Consider the following 17,838-nt stretch of genomic DNA (forward strand, 5'->3'; position numbering starts at 1 on the left):
CTGCTACAACTCTGTACTGAGAAAATGTTTCCTCCCTGGCTCCTACAGTGGGGAAGAAAGAGGAAAGAAGCTAGGGCCCAGGTCTGCTTAGATTTTTGTGTCCAGTTGTAATAGCTATTTCCCTTAGAAGGTTATTTCTCTTTGGAGTGAGAAAATTGGTGGCTGCTGCCCAAGGAGGCCGGGGTTGTGTGGCTTTGCTACTATTCTTTTTTTTTTCTTTTTCCCTTTTTTTAAAATAAAATGTAGAGTACAAAACCCTTCTTGGGGCAAAGGAGAGTGGGCGGGAGAGGGCGATAGGGAATCTTGGTATGGAAGAGGAGCGGGGGACCAATGGGCATGGTAAAAGTTAGGGCTAATTGTTTGCTTCGGACATAGAGGCCATGTGGTTGAGTCCTGCCAGCCCTGTAAGGCCAGCAAGGCTGGCACTCCATGGGTCTGGGAGTGGGAAGTAGGGTCGGGCAGCCATGTTCTCTGCCAAGGCGAAAGCAAAGAGGCCCCCCGCATTCCTCTCCGCCTCCAGCTGTGCCCTCCCAAACAGCTTCATCTGTGTCTCTTCAAACTGTCGTTCCAGCTCCTGCAGGCTGAGGGTTCCCTTTGGGGCCCCCAGATAGTGTTTGGGGGGGCTGGGGCCCGGCAGGCACATGGCTGCCCCGCCAAGGTGGCCACCGATCTCCCCTAGGGTCGGTGGCATCATGAAGGCCTTTTCCTCCGTTGGGGGAGTGGGACCAAAGAGAAGGCTGGCAGCCCTCCACGCAGCAGGCTTGCGGCCTCGGCGGGGCCGGGATATCCGGCAGCTCTGGCGCTTGATGTGGCGGTGAAGGTGGTCTGAGCGGGTGAAGCTCTTGTAGCAGAACTCACACTGGTAGGGCCGGACACCTGTGTGAATGCGCATATGGTTTTTGAGGTCATAGTTGTGCACAAACTTGGCATTGCAGTGGATGCACAGGTAAGGCCGCTCACCTGTGTGCTTCCTCATGTGGATTTTCAGCTTGTCCTGCCTGTGAGACAAACGTGGAGGGAGGGAAAGAACAGTGATTAGAATATAGAAGCTTCATTCCTTCTGTTCCTGCCCTCCCCCAATTCTGAGGCCTGCTACTGTCTCTCCCTGCACCCAACCATCCATGCCTGGCACTGCTTTCAGTTACTGCTGCTCCCTCTCCAGTCAACTCTCCAACCAAGTGTGGTCGCTCACCTACAGTGTATTCATGGGGAAGGGGCAGCACTATTCCTACACTTTCCTCCAAGTCTCCCTTATTTGTAAGCATTTCCACACCTTCATAACTCAGAGATAACAAGGTTTCCCCATTAGGGCCCTGCCTGAGGTACAGTGGGACAGTATCCAGAGTGGCTCACAATGCCAGCCTTGCGGCCATTGGGTGATACCCCTCCCCACAACGGTCTCACTGGGAGAATGGTATATTCTGCTTTGGAATCTCCCTTTCCTGCCTCTGATGCTGTGGGAATGATTTTACCTTTTGCTGTTCCCATCCCGGTGCTTCAGCTCAAAGCCCCTTATCCCAGCCCAAACCCTGGGGCCTGTTGAGGTCTGTTCATCCCGAGAGCAAGTTAATCCAGGTGACTATAGAAGGCTGGGCACACCTCATCCAAGCATCTCATGTGGCGGTTCCCTTCCTAAGCCCTGGGCTCTGTTCTTTGTCTACAGGTAATTTTACTTCTTATAAAAGTGCCAGGTGCAAAAGGAATGCTCCCTAATCAACAGGAATGTTTTTCAAGGTTTAAGTTACTGGTATTCTGAGGCAAAGCATAGCATGGTTAAAAACAAAGAGCCTCCATGGTCTGGAGGCTAGGATTCTACTCTCATCTTTTCCTCTCACCTAGCTCTCCTGAGCAGGGCAAGCCAGCTCTCCAGGCAGAAACATTGCTAGGGCCTCAGAGTCTTATCCTAAACTTGGCTCACACCTATGCCATCCTTTCCTGATGGTTATAGACATCAGTCCTTACTCTCCAGGCCAGAAATGAAAACATTTCTACTAGCACTGTGCATCCAAAACAAGATTTGAACCTGGATCCTCTTGTCTCCGGGACTAGTGTTATTTTTTTCTGTACTATATTGTTTGACTAAATATGTACTGAGCACAAGACATTTTCTGGAAAAAAATATTTTAAATAAATTCTGCATATAAAGTTGTTTCTCTAACACTTGGTTCCTAAAAGTGGGTTACTGATGGGGGGGTTCCTCTCCCTCCTTTCTTTTAATTGGTTAAGAGGCATCATGGTAAGGTGACTAGACAGTGGGCTTCAAAACAGGGAATATAAGAGTTCAAATCTCACCTCTGATCCATACTGGCTATATGATCCTAGGTAAGTCACTAAATCTTTCAATCCCCCAGGGTATGTACTCTCTAAGACTATAATTGAAGAGAAGGTGGATCGGTAGAAAAACTGAGAGTTCCCTGTACCAGTGAAACTCAAGGCATTCCCCCTCCCTATTTCATTGCTTAACTGAGATCGATATTCACGGGGTCCTGGTTCTCTCTTTTTCCTCAAGTTTCTTTCTCATAACACTTTGTTTAGATCTTTCTCTTATTCTGATTTGTATCATGGTTATTTGTGTCTACATAGACATGTCTAATCTCCCCTATTATAGTGCAGATTCCTTGAGGGCAGGGAGAGTCATAACTAGCAATTCTACCATGGGAGGCAAACATCCCAAAATGTTCCTAGGGTGAGTAGTGTAGAAGGCACCCCCAAATCCACTTCTAAGATGAATTCAGTGGGGCAGGGAGAGAACTTTGGGAAGAGATCTTAGGATACAAGGCCCCATGATAGGGAGAGACACTAAGATAATGAACCATAGAGAGAAGACAGAAAACCTGAGACCTCTCTCCTCACCTTCACCAGCTACTAGTGGAGGAGGGGGGAAAGGAGAGGAGATCTGGTAGCTTCCCATTTTAACTAATTCTTCTTAACTAGTTACTAGGCTCAGTTGTTTCTACCGGCTCAAGAATTACCAACACCTTCTAAATTTTGGTGCCCCGGGGAAAAGAGCAACGGATAGTTATGGCTCTGAGGACAGGGACTGTCTTATCCATCATTGAAACCCCAGCTCATTGCAGTGTGGTGCACACAGTGAGTGTTTAATAAATGCTTGTAGAATTAAATCATACATAACCTTCCCCTCCCAACATATATGTGACTTAAAGACTCTCTTAAAACTTCATAGTCTTTTTTTTTTTTTAATTCCATCTGTATCAAGAAGCCCGCACAAATAAAGCTTCAGGAAGTGCCTTCACTCCTTCGAAGAACAATGGTAACTCTCTCTTCTCCATATCCTTAAGGTTTAGAGAATGCCTTTCTCACAATATCCCAGTGAGGCAGGCAGTGAGAATGTTATTTTCCTCATAATGGTCCTTCAAATATTCGTACTCCTGTTTAATAAGTGAAGAAGCAATGCTCAAAGATGTTAGTGACTCCTCCAAACTCACACAGCTTCTACGTCTCCAGTTTCCAGGTGTGCCATGGTCTCTACCTCCTTCCCAATGCCTTTCCCTGACTCTATCAGATCAGCCATGATCTTCTCTTCCCAATAGCAACAGCACTTTTTTTGAGGTACCTCTCCAATGTACTTATGTAACTGAATATTTGCCTTGATTTCTTATCATCCCTCTAAGCTGTAAGTTCTATGAGGCATCAGGGGATAATAATAGCCAACACTGACATGTTGCTTTAAGGTCTGTGGGCAGCTTGGTGGCACAGTGGATAGGGCTCTGCACCTGGACCAAGCTCAGGTCTGGCCTCAGACACTTACTACTGTATGACCCTGGGCAAGTCACTTAACTCTGTTGGCCTCAGTTCCTTCTCTATAAAATGACCTGGAGAAGGAATTGGCAAACCACTCCAGTATCTTTGCCAAGAAAATTCCAAATGGGGTCACAGAGTCAGACACAATTAAAATGACTGAACAGAACAATTTAAGATTTGCAAAGGACTTTACATACACGCATTGTCTCATTTGAGTCTCCCCTAAAATCTGTGAGGTTTATTACAGGTTTTATTACCTCCATTTAATAGATCACACTTCACCGAGATTACACAGCATCAGAGATGGAATTTGAACCAAGGTCTTTCTAACCTCAAGTTTCTCACTGCCCACTACACTGCATTGTTTCTCCTAGGACCCTAGATTTGGAGCTAGGAGGGGCTTCAGAGTCAAGGCAGGGTCTATGTGTTGTCTAAACTTTACATCTCCCTCAGTCCTGACACAGGGCACTGCACACAGTCGGCATCATATAAATACAGTTGTGCTCACATTTGTAGGTGTCCACCCTTCCTAGAGTCCCCCAGGCCCCCACTACAATTCCTGTTTGTGTAGTGAAGCTTCTGACTTCATGTTGGGGCTCTGGTTTCTGGCTGGTACCGATTTAGAAACTGAATTCCACAAACTGAAATTACTGGCTACAAGTTAATTTGATCAAATTAAAACCTTTCAACATTGGTGAGTCTGGGGCTGCCCCTTCCAAGACCCTGGGACTGAGAGATGCTTTACTTTCCCCTTCCTGATTGGCACTGACCACTAGATGTCCCACTGACTCCCACGTCCAGGCTGTCTCTAAAGCCTGACCAAAAGAGTTTCTTGGGGGATGGAAAAGGAGGAGGAATTGTGTGAACATTACCTGGGGGGATTGCTTCACCCCCTTCTGTCCTTCTCTCCCTCATGGCTGAGCTCCTGGTCTGACTGTTGTTGGGGCTTATGGGCAGGGTTATGGAGCTAGCCTTCCAGTGCCTAGGGTACGGGGATGTCCCCTGCCCTTCAGGACCCCTTCCGATGTCACTGTTGCTGTCCCTGTGGGAATCGAGCAGCTGGAGTGACTCAGGGAGACAGGAAGGATGGGGGTGGAGGGAAGTAGCTCTGCCAGCTGGTGTGCAAAAAGACCTGAGGCTCATCTATATCTATCCAATGAGCTTTCTGAGGCTGGTGGGGGGAGGGGCTCCCTTATCTTTTGTGACATCTCCCCTTCTTTTCCCCTTCAAGGATGCCTCGTTCACATGCTTTGTAACCAGATTGTATCTACAAGGTTTCAGGGAATTCTTTGACCTGGAAGTAACCTTAGAGATGCTCTAATTAGGGTACCACTCCCTCATTTTACAAATGGGGAAATCAAGACCCAGAGTGGGTAAGTGACTGACCTAGGGTCACATAGTTAGTAGCACTGTCATCCCTCTTTAGACTATTAAAGGGCAATGATAAGGATTAAAATGAGGAATTATGTTCTTGGCTAGCATTTGAGTTTCAGAGCTCCTCTCTGGGCCTCCCCTGTAAAATAAGGGAGTTGGATGAGATGGTCTTTCAGGTCCCTCCTAGCTCTTTGACCCATTTCACAGATGTGATGCAGTAGCAACTGCATCAAAGGGGTCCCCTAAGGGAGGACTTCATTTCCAGGATTTCTGATGCTGGGGAGCCCCTGTTCGAATTCTTCTCCTCCAGCCCCAGGGCAGTGGGGGTGGAGGGGAGGGGAAAAGGGAAGGGAAGGGATTAAGAAGGGATTGAGCAGATTAAACACAGATGCCCTGAGAGAAGGACCTTGAGAGAAAGGATCCTTGTCCTTTGGGATTTCCTGGACCGCAATTTGAAGGGCCCTGGCCCTAATTCAATCACATTCTCAAAAAAAACCCCAAATCACCAAGTTCTTAGGGCTGGAAGGATCCTTGAGAGAGCACCTGGTGTGTTCCTCTGCCTTCGGGACACAGCATACCCATCCCAAGTGGCCCAGACAGGTCAGGAGGTTATCCTATTTTTAAAGCTCTCCCCCAGGCACTAGCTAGGCCAGAGCTATAAAATCCTCACTGTTTTTTAAGGCTTCCTGCCAATGTCCCATGTCCTACACTCAACCAACTCGAAGGACAGCCATAAATGCGTGTGCATTTGCCTGGACAGAATCATGGAATGCTGGAGCCGGAAAGAGCCTCAGGAAGCATCTTCTGCCTTCCCCTCATGTTACGGATGAGGAAACTAAGTCCTCTGGAGCTTAGACAATGTGCTCAGGTCACACAGCTGGTTAGCAGCAGAGCTAGCCTTGGGATATGGGCCTTCTGGCTTTGCAGTTCAAAGCTCCTTCCCATATACCACTCTCGTATACTCCGTATATGTCTCTCGTGGAGGACTTGGAGTCCAGAACACCTGAATTTGAATCCTGCTGCAGTCACTTACTTGCTGTGTGACCCTAGACAGGTTGTTTAACCTCCCTCTGCCTCAGTTTCCCCATTGGTAAAAAGGGTATAACAATAGCACCTACCTCCCAGGATTCTTTGGGCAACTAGATAGCACAGGGAATAGAATACCGGGCCTGGAGTCAGGAAGGCTCCTCTTCCTGAGTTCAAATCTGGCCTCAGATACTTACTCTCTGTGTGACCTTGGGCAAGTCACTTCACCCTGTTTGCCTCAGTTTCCACATCTATAAAAATGAGCTGGAGAAGGCAGCGACAAACCACTCCTGTATCTTTACTAAGAAAGCCCCAAACAGGGTCGTGAAGAGTCAGACACAACTAAACCACCACAACAATAACCGTCTAAAACTCTTGTGAGGAATACGTAAAGTAGCATCCTCCTGTAAAGCCCTTTGTAAAACACAGATGATCACGGTGAGCCATTCAGCAACCCTGCAGCCTAGGGCAAGACACTTTCCTTCACTGGGTCTGTAGTTTTCTCATCTAGAAAAGTCATGCTTTCTCCGCTTGTCGCTCTCCCCTTCCTTCCTTCCTGCTATCTCCTGCTGCTCACACGCCTACCTGAGTCCCAATCTGCTGTCTTCCTGCCTGCCAGCTAAAAGTCTTCACCTTCTGAAAAGAAGGCCAGGCCAGCAAGAAGATCCCCATGAGCTCATCCATACCCAGAGCTAATAAAAAGAGCCAGGAGACCTCTGGCCTAACATTGAACTGCCCTCCATCAAGTTCCCAATCAGAATAATGCTTTCCCAGCACTGCAGACACAGATCTTCTCGGCAACCTGAGGGTATGAAACTAACTCCCTTCCTCCTGCTGCTGTTAATGACATTACATTATCTTAATAAGGTTCTAAGAGCTGCCAGAAGTTAGGGAATTAAGAAAAAAAAAAACCCTAGCAGAAGAAATAAAACCCAAGCAAAGAAACCAGCTCTCAACATTGCTCAGGGAGAAGACAATCACATTCCGGGAGGGAGGGCTGGGTGTGTGAGTGCGTGCTCGAGAGAGTGTGTGTGTGTGTGTGTGTGTGTGTGTGTGTGTGTGTGTGTTTTAGTTAGGCTCGTACCTGAAGTGGGAGATTTGGATCTAAAAGTGGTCTATTTTCCTGCTATCTGGAGATGTAACAGGATCATAAAAATAATATTAGCTGGCATTTATGGGAGAGCTTTAAAGTTTTCAAATTTCCTTCTGTTCATGGACTCATTTGAGGTTTACAACCCTGTAAAGTAGTTATTACAGATTCCATTCCCATTTTACAGATGAGAAAACCAAAGCTCTGAGAGGCTGTGATGTGTTCATGGTCACACAGCTCATAAGCTTCTTCTGACCCTGGTTCAGCCATTCTGTCTTATTTCAACATACTAGAAGGGATGACAAGAAGCATCTAGTTTGGCCCTCCCTAACTCCTAGTACTACAGTTTGAAATACTCCTTCCCAAGGGTCTAGAGGTGAACATGAAGCATAGTAATAAACAGGGCACTAGACAAGAGTCAGGAAGACGGAGTTCAAATCTTGCTTTAGACACTTACTGTGTGACCTGGGGCAAGACACTTAATTTCTCTGTGCCTCTGTTTCCCTATCTGTAAAATGAGGAGGTTACACTTGATGGCATCTAAGGTCCCTTCTAGCTCTAAAACTACGATCCAACTGGCTGGAGACAGAAATCTGTCTCTCACAATATGTGTCATTCACTGTTGTTTCCCGTACATTTATTTTGTCTCGCTAAACCAAACTATAAGGTTCTTCCATTCTGTACTCCTTTATATCTCCTCTTGTCCCTAGTACACAGTGTTGGGCACCCATAGCCTTCTATATAAGATCATTTGCTAATGGTAACCTTGACTTTGGTGGCTATGATTCAAGGGACGACTAGGACTGAACTCTTTGACTGTGGTTGGGTCTGTACCCTTCCCTCGAAGCAGAACCCACAGAGAGCTCCCTTCTGCTTGTCTGAAATCCCGCCTATCCTGTAAGGTCCACCTTAGGTTCCACTGCCTCCATGCATCCTTCCCTGACTCCTCTAGCCCCCAATGAGTTTACTATCCTCCCATCTCCTACAGCAACTGTGGTCTGTACATAACACTTTACCTTCTAGTCTTGGGCTATTTGTTGTTGCTTCCTGCCACCCTCACCTCTGGCCATTTGTAAAAGCCATCCTGCATGCCTGGAATGCACTGATTCCTCGCCTCTGCCTATTAACATCTCTTTTTTTTTCTTCACACATCAAATCAGGTACCTTTCTTGACTCTCCCTAAACAAATGTTCTCAGATTTTTTGGTGCACTTTATCTGTCTCTTTCCTTTGTCTTATTGCATTGTTTCTTACATTCATCCATTTATTACAACCTCCCAATTGACCTTGAGGGTAGGAGCATCTTAATGGTCACATTCCAAGTGCCAACGTGTACACCCTATCTCACCAGTTAGACTGTAAGGTTCTTGAGGACAGTGACTGTGTCTTACACTTCACTGAATCTCCCATCAGGGGATTCTCTTGGTAGTGAAGACTGCCTCATGGCACAGGGTGCCCCATCTTAGTGGCAAGTAAAAGCTGGCACCAGGAATGACTTTTCTATTGGCTAGTACCTCTTTATCTTCTGTCCTTTCTAAGTGTGTGCCAGGGACAATAGAAGAGAATCCAGGATGAATTCCTAAGTAAGCTCACCCAGAGGCCTATTGTTAAGCCCTGTGCTTTGCAGACTATTAAAATTATTTTCAAACAGTTCTCTGTCTGAGACCTGCTGGAATTCTCTTATTGCTAAGGGCAAAAAAATTCTGGTCTAGTCAGAAAGCTTTGACGATGTATATTTTGCTTGTCCTGAATGAATTTAACCAGCAAGGTAGAGAGCCAGGAATCTAGCATCGCCTTACACATGGATGGACTTTTCAGAGTTTCAGAGCTCCTCAAAGGCTATCCAGGATTGTGCAAGAAAAGGTACATCCCTGGAGCGATGTTTGTATAAACTGCCACCTCATTACTTTTCTTCCCCTCTGCCTGACTACTAGCCAGGAGGGTTTCCAGGTCTTCTAGCAGAAGACTGTTATAAAATGGCTGTTATCTCTGGCCTGGATTAGTGGAATGGCCTAATTGTTCTCCCTGATTCCAATCTCTCCCCTCTCCAAGCAGCTGCTCAAATAATCTTGCTAAGGCCTAGGTCTAACCATGACACTCTCCTGCTCCTAAATCTTTAGTAAATGGTTCCATGTTGCCATAATAAAATTAAAAAAAAAATAATATTTATATAGTGCCCACTATATGCCACAAACTATGCTAAGTGCTTTATGAATATTATTTCATTTGATCCTCACAATGATCCCACAAGTAGGCACTATTATTATCCCCATTTTGTAATTAAAGAACCTGAGGCAGACAGGGTTAAGTGACTTGCCCAGGGTCACACAGCTAGTAAGTATCTGAGGCCAGATTTGAACCAGGCCTGGTGCTCTATCTACTGTACCACCTAGAATAAAAACCTGTCTTTCTGGTCTTATCTCATGTTGCTGCCTTTCATGAACTCTATATTGGAGCTAAACTGGACTATTAACCATTCCCTGATCTTCTTCTACCACCTTCAACCTCTGACCTTTGTAAAGGTCATCCCATATACCTAGAATGCACTGATTCTCCATCTCTGCCTATCGAAATCCCTTTTTCCCATCTCAGCTTAAATCAGGCGCCTTCTCTGACTCTCCCCTAAATGAAAGTGTTTTCTTCTTGGGTTTATCTGGTGTCCTTTGTTTCTTTCCTTTGTCCTGTCACATTCTCTCTTGCATTGTGCTTACTCATCCATCCATTATATCCTCCCAATTGACTGTAAAAACCTTGAGGGTGGTGGCATTTCATCGTTCATTTTTGTATTCCAAGGGCCTAGCACACACATGGTATGTGCCTAACAAATATTTCACCTACTATTTTGTTGAACTAAAAGCTCAAACTGTAAGGGATGCTAGAGGAAAGGCATTCATAGGATCATAGTTTGGAGACTGAAGCCTGGAATGGTGACTTGGTTAAGGTCACACAGGTAGAAAGTAGCAGAACCAGAATTCAAACCCAGGTCTTTTGACTCTAAAGCCAGTGTTCTAGGTGGATAGGTGGCTCTGTGGATACAGTCAGGAAGACCTGAGTTCAAATTTATCCTCATATGTTTACTAGCTTTGTAATTCTGATTAAGTCACTTAACCTCTGTTTGCCTCTGTTTCTTCAACTATAAAATAGGGATGATAACGGCACCTACCTCCCAGGGTTGTTGTAAGGCTCAAATGAGATAATATTTGTAAAATGCTTAGCACTGTGCCTCAAATATAGTATCATTTATCTCTTCTACCATATTCACTTGGCTTTCTCTCAGGCCAAAACCGATAGGGCATTTTCACCTTAGAAACATTTTCTACTTTTTTTTTCTTTTTGATCCACACTTAACCAAGGAAACTAGGAGCCAGAGGGCATGGTAAGCCTAGCAGCATGGACAAAGCTCCCAGGTGGTGCCAAGCATTACTGGCTTGTGTGCCTGCTGTGGACTGGCAGGGGGTAAGGGGGCCTGAGGATGCTGAGAAATGTAGTCTGGGCCAAGAATAGCAAAGCTCAGCCTTGATGCAAGTCTTAGGGATGATTCAGGACCTGGATTAGGTCAGTGGAAGGATGACAGGGTAGGGATTTGATAAGATCAGCTCAAGGATTTAGCTGAAACACAGAGCAGATTCATCAGTGAAGCAAGGACGGCAATGTATCACTTCCAACAGGGCCACATCCCTTGTTGCCTGCCATAAAGCTGCCGGGTCCAGTTGCCAACCATAGGATGAAAACATCAGGCAGAGCACTACAGGAAAAGGATTAGCTGTAACATTTTGTACATAAAGAAAGGCCTTTAACTTAGTCTCTATGAGGGATGAATGTGAGGTGAAAAAAACAGCTTCTTAACCATAGACCAGAACTCACACATCCAAGTGAGCACTGCACCCTTCAAGGTAGTCCCCTTGGGAGGTTATAGACTTATTTCAGAGATATTGCCATGACTCATCACATGTTTAGAGCTCACCTTTAGGAACTGCCTTCACAGCCAGATTACAAGACAGAGAAGAAAATCAGCTTCATCAGGTTATTGGTTTTTTGTTTTATTTTTGCTACAGACCTGTGGTTTCATCACTAGAAGGAATGCCCAATGTGGAAATTCCATCCACTGACATAGACTGGCAATTCATCTCTAATTTGTGGTCTTAGAGAGTTAGTTGCCTTGGCACACTGAGAGGTTAACCTCCTTGCCAATGGTCATATGTGATTCGAACTCTGGTCTTTTCATTCCAAGGCCAGCTCTCTACCCATCAGGACACTGCCTCTCCACTGCCTTTTCTTACCCCAAGGCTCATCTTATTTTGAACCCAAAACAGGCACCTCCTGTTTGACCTCATTCACCAGCCTTGGCTCTGGATTCCATTTCGCCATTCCTCCAAATCAAATCCATCTGCAAAGGAAAATGTGCTACCATAGATGTCTGTGCTGCTGACAATTATGTCCCTAGGTTTTTTTTCCAGAAAAGACCATAGAGTTCGAATTTGGTAGCTAACCAAAATAAAGGAATTGGGTTTTTTTTTAGTGTAATGAAGAGAGGCCTTGGAGGGAATATTAAGGTTGTGTTCATACATCTGAAGGGCTGTCATGTCGAACTAAGATTAGATTTTTTTATTTGGTCCAGAGGCCAAGGGTCAGTGTGTGGGACTTTGGGGGGCCAGAGTTTAGCTTCACTCAAGGAAGAATCTCTTACCAACCAGAACTGCCTACCAATGCAATAAGCATTAGAGAGTTTTAACTTCTCCATCACTGGAGATGGTTAAGCAGACTCGTCAAGGATAATAATAATTACTCCTCTTGTGTAACGCTTCAAGGTTTGTTAAGTGCTTTCTTTTAACGTAGCAAGGATTCATTCTTGATTTGGAGAAGGTTTGGCTTAGATGCCTCTACCATTCTTCCCAATTCTGAAACTTTGTGATTCTATGATTCTCTACTTGAAAGAAACAAAACATTTTGATATAGTAGTTCTGGTATGTTTCAAAAAAAAAAAAAAAATTGATTCGGATACTTGACCTGGCAGTACTCTTGATTTCTCACTAGTCCAGATTCCTAGGATCACAGTTCTAGAGTTGGAAGGGACCTAACCTTCCTATTTTGTTGTTGTTCAGTCGTTTCAGTTGTGTCTGACTCTTCCCGGCCCCATTTGGGGTTTTTTTTTGGCAGAGATATTGGAGTGGTTTGCTATTTCCTTCTCCAGTTCATTTTACAGATGGGGAAACTAAGGCAAACAGGGTTAAGTGACTGGCCCAGGGTTTCACAGCTGAGGCCAAATTTGAACTCAGGTCTTCCTGACTCTAAGCCTTGACTCTACCTACTGTGCTGTCCCCCTTCTCACTTTACAGAGGAGAATATTGAGGACCGGGGAAATAAAGGGATTTACCCAAGATTACAGAGGTAGTAAACATGAGAGGTGGGTTTTGAACCCAAGCCCTCTAACTCCAGTGTCAATGCTCCTTCCCATATATACACTGCCTCTCTAATAAATGGTGTATTCTGGTGATCAGTCAGCTGGCTACTTTGGTATTACTGTCCATGTAACTTTTCCTAACATAAAAACTGTTTTGGAATTGGTAGCATACTCATGTTTGCTGACTGTTCTTGTGAATGACAGTCTCAAAAATGAAGCTGGTTCAAAATATGTGATGGGCAAATCTTACCTGAAATTATCTTACAAATCTTATGATAAGGAGTGCTAAAACCAATATGCTTCAAACATTATTGAAATTCTTTTCAAGACAAAAAACTCCTGTTGTTTTTTGTTTGGAATCAATCTGGGTTAAGTGACTTGCCCAGGAACACACAGCTAGTAAATGTTTGAGGTTGGATTTGAACTCAGGTCCTCCTGACTCCAGGGCTAGTGCTCCATCTACTGTGCTATCTAGATGTCCCTCCTGTTGTAGTTTTAAATTTTTTAAATAACGGTGTACTTTTTTTCTGATCTATCACAAAAATGAGAACAGACAATAGGAGAGGTAGCATGGTGTGTTAGATAGAAACTGGGCCTTGGAATCCCAAAGACCTGGATTCAAGTCCTCCTTCTGACACATATTTGTTGTGGGACCCTGGTTAGGTCATCTAATTTCTCATTGCCCCTGGTAACTTCGAAGAAAAGACACAGATCTGCATCGGGAGTGGATGTTCCTCCCCGGATACTCCCTACACTGATGAAATCATAGTTCTGGTAAAAGACAAGCATAGAAATATGGAAAAGAACAAAAGGGGGCCCAACCCCCAAAGTTTGCCCTGGAAGTGGTTAAAGCAAGCTTCTCAGTGGCTACCACTGCCTTCTCAGCAGCTGGTTCACAAGATTAGGTTATCTTCTCAGGACCCTAGTGAGAGACTGAATCTCTCTTGAGACTCCTTCAGTGACAAGCCACACAACCCCCCTGAAAATCTCTTCTGTCTCTGTGCCTCAGTTTCTTCCTCTGAATAAGATGATATCTAACGTCCTTGTGAATAAAAAAAATGAAAGTAAAAATAAAATCCCTGTGAATTTTTTGCAGGATAAAGTAGTTAGTATTCACAAGTCCCTGTGAATACTAACATTCTGACCCACTGGACCTTTAGCTTGAACCTAAGTGTAGACTGCTTTTTAGCCTTTCTTTATACTCTTAACACAGTGTCTGGCGCATCAGTACTTAATAAGTTCTGGTTGACTGACAGACCCTCCCAGATTTCAGGTTGGGCTCAGTCTAAACTCCTTATGCCCATCCTTCCCTCTCCTCCCCCTAAGTCCACATCATTCCCCTGCCTTTCTCTCTTCTACCGCCACCCCCACCTTCCTGGCCTCTGGGAGCACACCTGGTGAATCGAACCTCACAGATGTTACACATGTACGGCTTCTCCCCTGTGTGCGTCCTCATGTGCCGTGGCAGCTTCCCTGCCCCCATGATGATCTTATGGCAGATGGGGCACTGCTGGGATGCCTTGGGCTTTAGCTTCCGTTCCTCCGCCAGTGGCCATGGGGGAAAGATGCTGCCTAGGTGGGTGGCACTCAGGAAGTTGAGATAGGCGCCATAGTCGGTCTCGGCCTTTATGGGTCCCAGGGGTCCCCCAGGGAGGTCAGTGAACACATCCTTGAAGAAGTCACCAGGGAAGGGTGGTGGTGGCGGCGGCGGGAGCTCCTCCTTCTCTTCTTCCTTTATTTTCCGTTTCTTGATGACCAGGTCTAGGGGTCCATTGTCCATGGGCTGTTCAGGCAGCTGGGCAAAGGCACCAAAATCTCCAGGCCAGAGGTGCGGAAAGAAGCCCGGGGAAAAGGGCGATAAGGCAGGCCTTCTGTCAGGGATGTTGGCTTTGGGGTAGAGATTTTCTCTCAATAAAGACTCAATGGAAAAATCACGGATGACCCCCAGATGACCGGGGCTGCCATTTGCTTGGAAAGGGTTGGAAAAGTCCCTGGGGGTGTCTGCATAGGCCTTCTCTGTGAGGTGGTCTGTCCTAGAGGGGCTTTGGTGGCAGCTGATATCCTGGGCATCAGGTAGGTTTTCCTGGTCAGCAAAGTCCTCAGCCTCATCATCCTCATCCTCATCGTCTTCATCCTCTTCCTCCTCATCCTCCTCCTCATCCTCCTCATCCTCATCATCGTCATCCTCCTTGTCATCTTCCTCCTCCCCGTCCCCTCCAGGCTCCATGATCTCCAGGCACACATTAACAATGCACTGGATCTCCAGCATTTTGGCAGCATTCAGGATGTGTTTTACGTTGGAGGCTGTGATAGTGAGGGTGGATGTGTAGGCAAACTCCAGGATGGCGGCCAGAGCCTCTGGCTGGACGAAGTCAATCTCATAGACATAAGGCTGGTCAGCTAAAGTACCTGCTGTGAAGAGCTTCTTGAAGTATTTGCTACAAGCTGCTAGGACTGACCGGTGGGTCCGGTACTCCTGCTCCTGGACCACCAGCAGGACGTCACAGAGCAGGCCATCATGCCGCTGTTCATTCAGGCTACACAGGACTTCACTGCTGTGGTTGGGGAAGGGAATGCCGATCAGTTCATCAATGCCATTGGCCATGTTCTCATCCAGAGCCCTGCAGGGACACAAGGTACAAGTCAGGGATTAGGAAACAGGTGTCCGTAATGAAAAAAAAACCCACAAAACCTGGGATTAAGGGCACTCTGGTCAAACCGACCCACTCAATGTCTCCTAGTCCAGAGGTGTCAGATGTTTGGCCCACAATGCAAAATTCGCAAGTGTGCCAGATCAAACTGTAATTGGGAAATATTTAACCAAATTATTTAATAAATATTTAACAAAATAAATACAATAGGACATAGCCAATGTTACTACATGACTTTCTAAGCCAATATGCAGCCCACAAGGATCCTTCTGTATGGTTTAGAGGCTGTGTTCAATTTGAGTTTGATACCACCGAATTCTAGGTAAGTCATGACAGTAAGCTTGTTCTTGCTTCTCTGTTTCATTCACATCATTCTTTCTCATCAATTCAATTCAGCTAGGCCTCATTTAATGCAATTCAACAAATATTTAGTGTTTTCTGTGCACAGAGTACCAGTATTAGAAAATGAGTGAGAAAAAGTACTTAGAAAAGACATAGTCCCTGCCTTCAAGATTACAGTCTAGTATACACATAAGACATCACTACTGTACCCAGAATACACAATATTCCATGACAAGTGTTCCAGAGTTACAAAATAAAATATTATATGAGGTTTGAGATAGAAGAACATTCCTGACAGAGTGTAGCTAGAAGCCTTCATGCAAGGTGAACACTCTCCATTCACCCATTAATTTATCCAAATCCCACTCACCCCTCAGGACACAGTCCATCCCACCTTCTCCAAGATGTCTTGCTAGCCCATCCCAGAACAGTGATTTCTCCATCTTTTGAACTACCCTGGGGCTTACTCTCTGTACCCACCGGACATTTACCATATGCTTCCTTAAACTGACATACCTCTTCATGGGTATACATCCTGCCTATCCAACTAGACCATAAATGCTTTGAGAGGAAGTTCTATGTCCTATATTTCTTTGTATCCCAGAGCCTAGAACAGGGCAAGCAAATATTGACACTCAGTAAATACTTGTTGATTGTTTAATGGGTTTGTTCCTGGCAAACTTTTAGAGAACATTATTATAGGGATGGCAATTGAACCTGTCGAAAAGGAAATAGTGATCATTAAGAGCCAACATGGCTTCCAAGAATGGGTTACACTAGATTAAACTCATTTCCTCCTTTTTTGGTACTAGTTACTAGACTTCATGTCATGTTTCTATGCTCTGGCCTCCAGCAGAGCTCTGCTCTGGGTCTTAAATGTTCTGGGTGGTTAATGTTCACCATAACTAGCCCAACTCAGATCCATCACATTGCTTCTGCCTGAGCAACTTCACGTCCTGTTGCCACACTCTTCCTTTCCATTTCTACCTCTGGAAACAGTAATCATGTCAAGACTACTGTACCTGAAAAGAAAGTGTAAATCAGTTGCCCTATGACTCCATTCACCAATCCTGTGATTTTCCTTCCCGACACACCGTTCCCTAGCTACAACTTCTCTATATAGGTTGTCTTCTATTATACTATAAAGTCCTTGGCAGTAAGAATTATCTTGTTTTTTCTGTTTGCAGCTCCAGTACTTAGCACAGTACCTGGTATATATAGTAAGCTTAATAAATGCTTTTTCATTTATTCATTCATTTATTCACTCATTCACCAGGGAAACGCTGTAAAAATAGATTAGCTAGATCTTAGCAAGGCGTTTGTCAAATTATCTCACCGTATGCTTGTGGAAATGATGGTAAGATATCAGCTAGATTGTGGTACAATTAGTTAGATTTAGGACTGTTTGAAAGGTCTCTCGAAGTATACTCATTAACAGTTTAGTATCAACCTGGAAGGAGGCCTCTATTGGAGTGGCCCGGAAATCTCTGCCTGGCCTTTGGGCTATAAACATTTTTATCAATGACATGGATAAGGGTATAAATGGACTACAAGTTTAATATAAGTCAACTCTGGGATATGAGAGTTAAAAAAATGCTCTTGCAATATTCGTCTGAATTGTCAGGCGTAATGTCCAGAAGGAGAGAGCTGATAATCTTGCTGTTGTGCGCTAAAATACTAGAGCTGGAGATGGGGTAGCTTGAGTTAATCTTTTCAACTCCCTTTCCTCCTCCCTAACTGACACTGTTGTGTATGAAGATACTTGGGGGCAGACCTGGGCCAGCTTGAGTTAACTTTGCTGCCAGGTGGACTGACTCGGGGCCCAGCTGTGGGCTCTTGGGGCAAGATGTATATAAAGGCAGCTCTTGGATCCTGGCGAGGAACTTTTGAGACCTCAAGAAATTTCCTCATGAACCACTTTTACCTCAGGGCTACTGACTATGTCTTTTTTTTTTAATCAGAGAAATTGCCTATCTCAATTCTCAGGCTTTGAATGAATGGTTCATTACTCTGGGATGCAGTGACCCTGGCCTCCCTGTTGTTCCTTCTCCATCTCCAGACTCCAGTTGCTTTTCACTGGCTCTCTCTCCTTAACTTCGCCTCCTGGTTTCCTTCAAGTAGGTCCTAGCTAAAACCCCACCTTCTACAAGAAGCTCTTCCCAGCCCCGCTTAACCTAGTGCCTTACCTTTGTT

At 45.1% G+C, this 17,838-nt stretch overlaps 1 protein-coding gene across 1 annotated transcript; it reads right to left on the reverse strand.

Moving 5' to 3' along the window:
- Nucleotides 1-352: 352 nt before the first annotated feature.
- Nucleotides 353-15,266, reverse strand: ZBTB7C (zinc finger and BTB domain containing 7C). Its single transcript, XM_036736944.1, has 2 exons — nucleotides 14,047-15,266; nucleotides 353-998 (listed from the first exon to the last, which is right to left on the reverse strand). Exons 1-2 carry the CDS (start codon nucleotides 15,255-15,257, stop codon nucleotides 353-355), a joined length of 1,857 nt encoding a protein of 618 aa, XP_036592839.1. The 5' UTR covers nucleotides 15,258-15,266.
- Between the last annotated feature and the right edge of the window lie 2,572 nt (nucleotides 15,267-17,838).

The sequence above is a fragment of the Trichosurus vulpecula genome, chromosome 1 (assembly GCF_011100635.1).
Source record: "Trichosurus vulpecula isolate mTriVul1 chromosome 1, mTriVul1.pri, whole genome shotgun sequence".
Classification (NCBI taxonomy): domain Eukaryota; kingdom Metazoa; phylum Chordata; class Mammalia; order Diprotodontia; family Phalangeridae; genus Trichosurus; species Trichosurus vulpecula.

Coding starts and splice junctions, on each gene's coding strand:
- ZBTB7C (XM_036736944.1), bottom strand. CDS start 15,257: ATGGCCAATGGCATTGATGAACTGATCGGCATTCCCTTCCCCAACCAC. Junction 999..14,046: donor TGTGAGGTTCGATTCACCAG/GTGTGCTCCCAG, acceptor TTTGTCTCACAG/GCAGGACAAGCTGAAAATCC.